Consider the following 11709-nt stretch of genomic DNA (forward strand, 5'->3'; position numbering starts at 1 on the left):
TTTTTTTTCCTTTTTTTTTTTGTGTGTGTGTGGGGTGGGGTGGGGTGGGGTGGGGTGGGGGGGGGGGGGGGTTGGTTAGCGTCAAAACGACTTTGGAACCACCGAAAACGGCAAACCAAGCTTGTGATGTTATTATTATTATAATATAATTACCTATCTTACTATGTATGGTAACTAGTTTATAGCTCACAAATTTGCAGGACTAAGACATAAAAAGATGCTAAATATAATACAATATTCTAACCAATAATATTACATAGATATGAGTTGATCATTAAAACTATCAATGTAGTGAGAGACTTCATCATCTTAATTTATTGCTAGATATTTAGAGCTAGACCTCCTTTATTGTTTGATTTGTTATTGATGAGTTCAAACTTTTGGTCACATTTTCTTCGCATGTCCAAATGTAAGCTAAGTTGGAAGGCTTTTTTTTTTTTTTTTTTTTTGGGTTAGTATCATTATTCCGTCTTTTTATTTTTGACCAGAATGATAAGTGGTTCAACTTGTCAAAGATGGTGCATGTGGTTTGTTTACACTTAAATTCCAATTTAACTTAATTTCTTTTCTCACTCATAATTTTTTTTTTAGAATGATGATATGTACACAATCATTTTTGTTATGTACACAAATAATCATGTTTAACAGTTTTGTACCCAAATAATGACAAAATTTATAAATTGTTGTAACAATTTATATAACTTGTGGCATAATTGTTATGTAACTTGTGTCATGATTGGTTATGTGAATATTATAAGGTTGTGTACATAACCATCATTCATCTTCCCCGAATGGATAATTTGATTTCCAGACTTCAGTAGGTTCAAATGAGATTTTGCAAAAGAAATACATTTAGTGGTATCTAATGACTACTAAATTTATATATTTATGCATCTAATCGTACCAATCATCCATTAACTAAATATTACTTTTAAAAATATCAAAATTAAATTGACCTACAAAAACTTTTTAGTCACTTTCAAACAATAACAATTAATGTGTTACTTATATTTAAAAACAAAACTCCAAAATATACATCTCATAGTGAAATGCATTATGATACATTTTGTGCAATTTTCGTGACTAAAAATTGTTTGTTTCCTTTATAGTTAAATTAAGCGATCTGTCTCATACAACATACAATTTAAAATCTTGTTGCAACAGTGGAAATACTCACATGTGAATTGTAGATATTTATAAGTATCAATTTTTTCGATTAAAGAATATTCCTTATAGTGCATTACTTGCCCAAGTTCCCTTTCATCTTTCAAACCCGTTTTACTCCATGTGAGTAAAAATGACAAGTCTCCATACACTACCAAAGAAATTCAGGCACTTTTCAGAAAGGGTATCAAGATAACTCACTCTTAATCTCATGTTTATATGGACCATATGAGCAATGGCGAAGCCAGGATTTGAACATAGGAGTGGCTTACAAAAAAATTTATTAAAAAATTTGCAAAATTATTAAATTATTGAAGTGATTTAAAACAATGTCATTACACGTTTAGAGAAATAAAACTTAAAAAACAATTTTAAAACAACATATAAATGAATTATTATCTAAGTTACAATAAATCAGTGAAATTACAAATTAACGTTTGAGAAACTTTTAGATAAAAAAAACTTAATAGTGACAACAATTCAGTGACTTAATAAACTAAAAGATTCATTTTTCATAGAAAGGACACAAATCAAAGTATTTAATATATTTTACTATTATATTTTTATATTTATATAAAAAAGTATATTTTTTTTACTAAAAGGATACAAAATGAATCGTTCAAAAATAAGATTACGATGTATAAAATCAAGAATATTAAAATGGTGTTAACATTTAATATAGGATCACAAATCAATTAAATAAAATTAAATTCGAGTGTAATTAATAAGAGGAACATAAAAGAAATAAAGCTAGATAGTTGAAGGACTAAAACTGATAATATGGTTATATTGGGATAATAAAACCCATCTTCTTCATCTCTGACTGTGTAAATCAAATCACAACCTCCATTAAATTAAAGAACGAGCTTTTTACACCTTACACTTCATTACAAACGTGAAGTATATGGGCTTAATAGGGGATGCTCGGCACCCCAAAGCACCCCTATTGGCTCCGCCATTGCATATGAGAACCTTAAAATCATAACAAATGAGTTGTTTGTCATTTGCATCCATAAAGATAGTTTTTTTTATCTCTATAAATCGCCACAAGTTACACATCTTACATAATTCATATGCAAAACCCATATAAAAAAAATGAAAAAGCACTTCATACCCTCATCTTTTAACAAACAAAGTCGAAACCAGTGATTCACATTGGCTAAGAACGCTGAATTAGTTGCCACTCAAAGCAAATGATATAGACCATTGTATTCAGCCAAATGTTTTCTAAATTATTTAATCTTGTTTGTAATTGATGAATCTCGTCTGCCCTTTTTGAGAGAATATCATTCAATGTTGTAAAATATTCATCAAGTTGATTTTGTGGTTGATTTACTTGCACCATCATGTTCATTTCCTGCAAATGTGGATTATAATTAACAAGATACACAATGTGTAGACTGATTAGAACATCTTGGTGGCAAAATGAGTCAGTTGGTATTCTTGTTCAATTTGTGTTCCTTCAAATAAAAAATAAAAGTAGTTAGATAGAAGACAAAACTATTACGATAAATATTTGATTTTCTTGCACAAAGAAGATAGCACGTTGTAGGCCCATTAAACCTATTTCAAATACCCTTTTGACCTATTAGTTAGAAATAAAACAAAATTCACCCAACTACAATTATATGGGTAAAAGTTTTCACATTACACGTAAAGCAAATCCAGGTAGCCATTTCAACACATTTTCCTCATTTCTTGCAAAATGTTCAACTCAAGCGGCTACATAATTCCAAGGGTTTGGCTCGGGTTAAATGAGTCAAAAGTAATCCACTTTTTTCTGAATGTCTAAAACCATTTGTAGTGGTAGTTCGTGTTGTGCACTTTTTACACTTTTTTGATTACTAGGACGTGTTGTGTTATTGAGTGGAGTAGTGGTGGTGTTGTGAGTTGGTGTTGTGAGTTGGTGTTGTGTAAGTGGAATGCTGATTTAACATTTAATTTTTTATTTTTCTGTATTATTTATTAGTTTTATTTTATTTTTATTATTAAAAATAAAAATAAATATTTGTTATAAAATTAATAACATTAAATAAAATAAAGTACATAATTTAAAATCCAAAATAAAAAAATACATAAACTAAATACTTAATATAAAAAGATGAAATAACATAAAGTGAATCTAGGCATTCGGGTTAGCGTCGATGTTCAAGTTGTCTTTCATCTGCTTACGAACCAATTTTTTGAGATTTTGAAGACGTATCACGTCTTCATGTTCTTCCATTTGAGCCGATGATCTCCCCAACTCATCAATTTGTGTGAGCGCGGTTTGCATAGTGCAAAACTGCTTGAAAGTGTCGATCGCACTTGTCTTTTCTTTTGCCACAATACCCCATTGGTCCATAAACTCTTCCGTCCTCGACGTACTCGAACTTTTACCACGAGATGACGCTCCTGCGTCCGACGAAGCCGACTGTTTTGGGCTTTCTTTGCTCTATCACGTCCCATTAGACGTTGCATCGGAACTTCCCCAAACAACTCGGCCTCATCTGTGATGCCCCGTACAAAATCAATGTGTACGGATCATCAATAACAGGTCCATTACACGGTTACAACACTATATGCTGTTTTAAAACAAGTTTTGCATTCATGAAAAGATAACGTTTTTACCAACGTCAAATGTTTTACAAAAGATAACGTGCTTCTACGAATAGAAAGCATTAACATAAGTACGTGACACAAAGGTCATTACAAAACCATAGTTCGAAGATAACATAAGTTGTGAATGCAAGAGAAAAGTTCCATGATTGAGACATCTCTAAACAATGCAGCGGAAGTCTAACACAGCGAGTCTATAACATCAAGTCTAATACAGCGGAAGCAACAACGTCTAAGAACCTGAGAAATGACATGCTTTAAAATGTCAACACGAATGTTGGTGAGCTATAGTTTTATTGTAATCAACAATGTAATGTAGACCACGGGATTTCGTATTCAAAACAGTATGAAAAGTATATGCTTAACCGTGGCCACTTGGTAACTAACTTAACGTAAAATAAAGTATCACCCCCTAATAGTACACTTGGCAAGTGCGTTAAAACAAAAGAAGTATTAAACACCCGTTAAATGCTAGCGCTACTAGCCCGAGTGGGGATGTCAAACCCTATGGATCGATATCTAAGATTCGCGTCTACCGGTTCATAATCCAATAGTTAAACGTTACCGAGCTAAGGGGAAAATTTTTACCATAATGTCACCCACACATATATAAAGTTAAAGTACTCGTGTCTAGTATGTAAAACATAAAAAGCGCATGTATTCTCAGTCCAAAAAATAGTTAAAGTAAAAAGGGAGCTATAACTCACAATGAATGTGCGGTAAAGTCAATACAAATAAGTAAGCAAGTAGTAAGTTGGTCCGAAAGGTCCTCAACCTAAGTCAAAGGTTACTAAGTTAGTAAATCATCCCCAAAAGTTTAAAAGTAAATAAGTTAAGTCTTAAGTATCATCATCATCATCACACGTAAAAGATAAAGTAAGTTTTAAACAAGAATAGAGATCGAAACTAAGGGCTGACTTCGATCAGCTGCTACGACCTCTATACAAACTGAAATGACGTGCGGTCAGTGGCCAAGGCTCCGTATGTGAGTCCTCTTACCGCTGTCAAATTTTCAGATCCTAACTCGATGTCGTTTGACCGTGGCGACGGTTCAAGCGCGAGTAGGTCAGAAATTTCAGCACGTCGTTACGAAGGCGTAGTGATTTTCGGAAGGCTATAAATCCTAAACCGTATATTGGATTTAGGCGAGTCTTAAACGAAAAGTCATCTACTCGAACCGAACTATCTGGAAATCACTTTCCAGAAGTCCCAGGAGTCAGATCAAACCCTGAAAAACAGAAAACAAGTGCTCCGGTGGGCTTCTTGGTGTTTGATGCTCATCACGGTTCTCATCCTTGATGCGTATAAGCTTCAAGTGTACAACTCTTGATGTTTTAGCATCACTTTAAGCAAGGTTTAACCATCAACACATAAAGTCAAGACTAAGAAATGAAATACAACTCATTTGAGAGTTTGAGCAAGATGATGAACCAAAGTTACATCAAGTTCTTAGTTTCGACACAAGTACAAGTTCTATTAAGCTATAAACTCTGATTCAAACTAAATAAGCAAGACCTTAAGTTATAGAACTTAGATCTTAGCTAAATATTGAAGACCTTAGATTAAAAGGTCTAGATCTTATGTTCTTGGTGAAACCCTAAGTTATAGAACTTAGACTTTCAACTTTTACAAAACCTTAAGTTATAAAACTTAGATTTTTGAAAAGTAAAATGAATGTAAGCTTATGAGCTTTTGTTTAAACAAGTTAGATGACCAAAAGTTACATAACTTAGATCAAACACAATAATGAAACCTTAAGCTAGATGATCAATCCTAGATCATCCTATTAAGGTTAATCAAGGATTGAGTGCAATGAGGGGGTATAATGGATGTCGATTATGATTTTGGGACCTTATTGTCATATTTCGTTACGTGCTAAATGAACAACAACCATGTCCCGGTCTTCGTAAATTACCTTAACCAAACAATGATCAAGTCTCGGGCAAAGTCACGAGAGAGATCAATATGGCTAGAGCAATTCTTCCAGAATCAACAATCTAAAATGAGAGGCCAAGCTCCCTATTTATAGGTTCAGGAGTTACACGGAAGTAAGATGTGCGGGCACTTAGGCATTCCGCACAAACACTGCGAGAATCCTTCGCACTCTTTAATATTCTGCGTAATCCTACCGCGTTCATTAGGAATTTACCGCGGTTCAGTTGTCTTGTGTTTTTGCCTTTAAATGTTCTTCCGCACTAAAAATATACATATACTTAAGTATGTATATGATCAAGTCCCCCCCAGTTTATTGTGTTACATTTTTGCAAAAAATGTAAGACAATAAACTCTAAAAAATAAAATTTACAGTTTGTCCGCATGTGCATACGATTCACGCACAATGTTTCGCGTAAAGACATTATTTATGTTTACAACGGCTATTTTTTCATTTGCTGAATTTTTATTTGCGTATATAGCCGTTAAGTAATAATACCGTTGGGATTATTTGTTCAACATATGTATAGAAACTGATTATCATTGTATCCATCATACTTTCTCTCTCCCTCATAATAACCATCAATACGATCATTTCTTTACAATCGCTTTTTGTTTTAATTCTACACAAACAACCTTTACATTCATCCATCATCATCATGAGGGTTTCCGAGATTGAAAAGAAGGATGACACAAAACAATTTCTCGCAGAGCGGCTAAAAAGCCCTGAATCGAGATCATCATCAAAACCTGTACAAAAATCTCCTACCACCAGCACCCAACAAACAACTGCGACTCCCAGCAAACGAACCGCTACATCTCCTCTTACAGGTTCTCCAAAGAGGTTTACGCGGTCTAGTTCAGTTATTCCCACTGCATCCGAGACTGGTAATGTTCAAATTGCGTATATTATTATTGCTTTAACTAACACCTATAGTGTTCGATTATGTTAATACATCTTTCTCTTTCTTTTTTTTATATATACTTTTTCAACAGAAACGTCTGTTACTCCACCACCATCAACACAAACAAGTTCTCCACCAACATTTGATTTATCCAAATACGAAGACATTCGGCGCACTCCTCCCAGCACTGTAAAATCAATTAAAGTGGATGGCCTTCAAGGCTATTTATGCGCCTCTCCAGAAGTTGCGCTGGATCAACGGCAACATATGAAGCTTGCCCTTCCTCATGATTTGCGCGTGGAGTTTACAAACTCTCGCATAGCGACGCATTCAACTGTTTTTCCCAGAACATCTACATGTCATTTGCATCTGCGTTTGATGCAATGTCTCGTCAAGAAAGTTTACTGAATTTTTGAAAAAGGAACAAGCCAAGCACGCAAGCACTCAGTCCTAAGTGTCTTCCATCACCACAGAATTACAAGCAACAAAAAATTCTGTGGATGATTTGAAAAAACAACTGTCTGAGAAAGCCATTGAAATGGACAATCTTCAAGCCGCCCATGACACGATGAAAACCAAGCTCCTTCAAACTCAAACCGAGCTATCCGCTGTTTTATCCGAGAAAACGACTGCGGAATCTAACTACGCGAAACTTCGCGAACAGCTGCATGAACTTGGGAAAACGTTATGGATTCAGCTGATGTTTCGCAGCGATTTGATACGTATGTCACCGCACTTCAACAGCTTGAGCGGGTGAAGTTTTTGCAGGAGATTAGCAAGGTTACCGTTCTACCGGAACCAATGCCGGAGTATATTGAGAAGCTAATCTGCCCTCTTGAAGAGGCAGAAGAAATGGTAGCATTGGCCAGGGAAGGAATCCGCGTTATTCCTATTCCAAAATTAGAAGCTATAAGTCAAAACAAGGATGCTCCCGTCGAAGACATTATTGATTTAGACTTAACCAATAAGGAATAGGATTTCGCAATTTGTAAGCGTGTCTGTAGGCGCATTTTAATGAGTCGATTTGCTGTACCCTTCACGATATTATAATAAAATTTCATTTATCAATTGCAATTGCTTATATTTATATAGCGCTTTTCATAATATTATTCATAATCACTAGCATTGTCCTTTGCAATTTCATTGTTTACTATTGTGCACATAAAAAACAATTACTTTATGCGAAACAACCTGTATGCACGTGCTCTTCTGCACATTATGAATCTTCTAAGTCCACCGAAACGATCCTTAGGTAAAAACTTGTGTTTATTGCGAAGCATCCAAGTATGGCTAGATCTAATACTTTGGGCAAAAGATAGCAAACTGACTTCCTTTCGCATACACTTTAAAATGTTTTTATTAACTACCAAGTGGTCTTTACCATCACTTGTTTAATTTCATTTATGGTATTGCATTAAACGCATTATACTTACAAACTACTCACAAACACGCAATTGCTGCTATGAACAGAAACTTGAACTTTATTCAATTTCACATAATAGTGCAAACTTATTTGCTATGCATTAACATGAATCCCTAGAATGCGCATAGAATTTCTCACATTTCTTTTGATTACACGTAATATCTTTTCAACAAAGTAGCATGCCACGCGTTAGGTATATTACGCCCTTCAATGTCCTGGAGTTTATAAGAGCCTACCGCATTAATTCCCACTATTTTGTACGGACCTTCCCAATTGGGTCCCAACTTCCCTTGTTTTTCAGCACGACTTGCTTCATTATTCCGCAAAACCCATTCTCCTACATCAAAGGCTAACGCGCGTACTTTCTTGTTGTAATACTTAGCAATTTGTTGCTTATTATTTTCTTCACGTATTGCGGCCATAAGCCTGTGCTCTTCAATGTAATTTAGGTTTTCACAAATGCCATCTGCATTCGCACTTTCATCAAAATTAGCAACCCTATGCGTCTCAACAATGACTTCCGTGGGGATCATTGCTTCTGAACCATATACTAGGTTAAAAGGTGTTTCGCCCGTACTTTTCTTGAAAGTAGTGCGATGAGCCCATAGTACATTTGAAAGTTCATCAACCCATCCATTCCGCTTTTCATTCAAACACTTTTTAATACCGCTGACAATATCACGATTAGTGACCTCGCACAACCCATTTGCCTGCGGATGTGCCACTGCTGTAAATTTTTGAATTATATTCAATTCTGTACACCAACTTAAAAATGGATCCTTTGCAATCTGTGCTCCATTATCACTTACAAGCTCCCGCGGAATACCAAATCTGCACACAATGTATTCCCATACAAAATTCTGCACTTGCACGCCAGTGATTGTGCGTAAGGCTTTTGCTTCCACCCATTTAGTGAAATAATCAATGGCTACAATCAGGAACTTTACATTCCATGCACCTGGTGGAAAGGGTCCCACAATATCAATGGCCCATTTATAAAATGGCCATGGTGAATCAATTCGAATCATACCATGCCTTGGTTTACGATTCTGTGATGCGTGCCGTTGACAGCTTTTACACCTTTTAACTGTTTGCGCAACATCGCGATATAGGGTAGGCCAAAAGTAACCCATTCGCATTATTTTTGCGGCAATGGTTTTATAACCTGAATGAAGAGCACAAGATCCACTATGCACTTCCTCAACAATCGTTGCTGCTTCTGCGGGTCCTACACACCGCATTAATGGTCTCAAATATGATTTGCGATATAACACATCGTTTTTAATCACATACATAGGTGATCTTTCGCGTACCAAACGAGCTTCCATTTTATCTTCTGGCAATGCATCATTTCACAGATAATTGACAATAGGATCCATCCAATTTGGTGCAACCTCTTCGATAGCCGCAACAAATAAACTTCCATCTATGGATTTATTGGGAAGTTCTTCTACCCAGACCTGTTTTTGAAAGTGCGAAAATGTCAATGCAGCGAGTTTGCTCAACTCGTCCGCCTTTTTATTTTGACTTCTCGATACTTGCGATAACTCAAAGAATTCAAATTTTTCTGCGGAATCCTGCACAAGTTTTAAATACTTCTGCATAGACAACTCATGGGCTTCAAAAGAGCCATTGAATTGGTTTGCCACCAGCTGCGAATCAACATATGCGCGCAATTGCGTAATATTCATCTTATGCACCATATTTAATCCTGCAAGCAATGCTTTGTATTCAGCCTCATTGTTTGTTACATCAAAATTAAAGCGTAGCGCGTATGTGTGTTCTTCTCCACTTGGATTTGTCAACACTAATCCCGTGCCTGCTCCTTCAATACACGATGCGCCATCTGTATATAAATCCCAAACTTCGTGCTGAGGTGGCTTTAATTGTGTTCTCTCATGGATAACCTCCAAGTCACCCGTCATTTCTGCAAGGTAATCTGCCAAAACTTGACCTTTTACAGATGTACGCGGTAGATACGATATTTCAAATGCTCCAAGCTCAATCGCCCATTTGGCAAGTCTTCCAGATATCGCGAGTGTTCTCAAAACATTCTTAACCAGCAAATTAGTTAAGACATGTACTGGATGACCCTGAAAGTATCTGCACAACCTTCTTGACGTCAAAACTAACGCGTAAATAAATTTTTCAATCGGCGCATAATTTATTTCACTTCCCGCAAGCGCCTTACTAACGAAATAAACTGGCTTTTGGATCTTGTTCCTTTCCGCAACAAGTACTGAGCCAAATGCTTCATTCGCAACCGATATATAAAGGTACAATATTTTGCCATCAACATGCGCGATCAATGTAGGCAATGTAGCAAGCAATTGCTTCATCTCTTAAAATGCCTTATCTGCTTCTTCAGTCCATACAAAGTTCTTCTGCTTCAAAAAACCTTTAAGAGTGCGAAAGAAAGGCAACTGTCTTTCCGCGGCCTTTGAAAGAAATCTGGTTAAAGCCGCGATTTTTTCAGTTAAACTTTGTACTTCTTTAACAGTTTTAGGCGCGGTCATATTTTCGATTGCAGCAATTTTCTTAGGATTTGCTTGTATACCCTGCTCAGTGACATAATATCCTAGAAACTTGCCTTCCCTTTCCCCGAAACTGCATTTAGACGGATTCAATTTCATGTTGATTTTTCGCAAACTTTCAAATGTTTCTTTCATATCAACCAAAATATTTTCTTACATTTTGCTTTTAACAACAAGATCATCAATATAAGCCTCCAGATTACGGCCTATCTGTCCTTCAAACGCTTTATCAATTAATCACCGATAAGTTGCTCCCGCATTTTTAAGGCCAAAGGGCATTTTAATATAACAATAAATGCCTTTTCCAGTATGGAACGCGGTTTTATCCTCATCATCCAACGCCATTGGTATCTGATGGTATCCTTTTGTAGCATCTAAAAAACACTTGTAAGGATAGGCGTGCAAAGATTCCACCTTAAGATCAATTTCAGGAAATGGATAGTTATCTTTTGGACAAGCTTTGTTTATGTCTTTGAAGTCTATACATATCCTCCACGAACCATCAGGTTTTTTCACCAAAACAGGGTTCGCAACCCATGTTAGATATTTCACTTCGCGCAATATTCCTGCATTAACTAATTTAGCAACTTCCGCAGATAACCACTTCATGCGATCTGGAGCCATTCCTCTGCGCTTTTGCACAATAGGTTTTAACGCCGGATTAGCATTTAATCTATGTTCTGCAACGTTACGCAGAACCCCAGTCATATCTTGCTCACTCTAAGCAAATACATCCATATAAGTAAAAAGCAATTGCACAATCTTCCTTCGTATTTCCGCATTCAATTCAGCGCCAATTTTAATTTTTTGATCAACATACTTAGGATTCACAACGACCATATTATCTTCTTCAATTTTATGCACAACAACTGTGTCTTGCGTGCTTATAGCCGCACAAATTGGTGGCATAGTCATAGAATTTATGGTTGCTACACCTTTGCAAGTAGTGAATTTAACCATTCCGTGTATTGTAGATGGCACTATGCCAAGCTTTCGCAACGCAGATCTTCCCAATAACATGTTATAATGCGAGGCAGCGCGTATAACATAAAAATCTAACTGCGTTTGCCTTGTCAACTTCACCTCTATTTCGTCGCACAATTCAATTTCTAATGATAATTGCCCCATGGGCCAGGCAGATTCACCCGCAAAA

At 36.0% G+C, this 11709-nt stretch overlaps 1 protein-coding gene across 1 annotated transcript; it reads right to left on the minus strand.

The window, feature by feature from the left end:
- Positions 1–9374: 9374 nt before the first annotated feature.
- LOC139870802 (uncharacterized) lies at positions 9375–10361 on the minus strand. The gene has a single exon (XM_071858574.1). It carries the CDS (start codon positions 10359–10361, stop codon positions 9375–9377), a length of 987 nt encoding a protein of 328 aa, XP_071714675.1.
- Between the last annotated feature and the right edge of the window lie 1348 nt (positions 10362–11709).

This window comes from Rutidosis leptorrhynchoides, chromosome 10 (assembly GCF_046630445.1).
Source record: "Rutidosis leptorrhynchoides isolate AG116_Rl617_1_P2 chromosome 10, CSIRO_AGI_Rlap_v1, whole genome shotgun sequence".
Taxonomy (NCBI): domain Eukaryota; kingdom Viridiplantae; phylum Streptophyta; class Magnoliopsida; order Asterales; family Asteraceae; genus Rutidosis; species Rutidosis leptorrhynchoides.

Coding starts and splice junctions, on each gene's coding strand:
- LOC139870802 (XM_071858574.1), bottom strand. CDS start 10,361: ATGAAGCAATTGCTTGCTACATTGCCTACATTGATCGCGCATGTTGAT.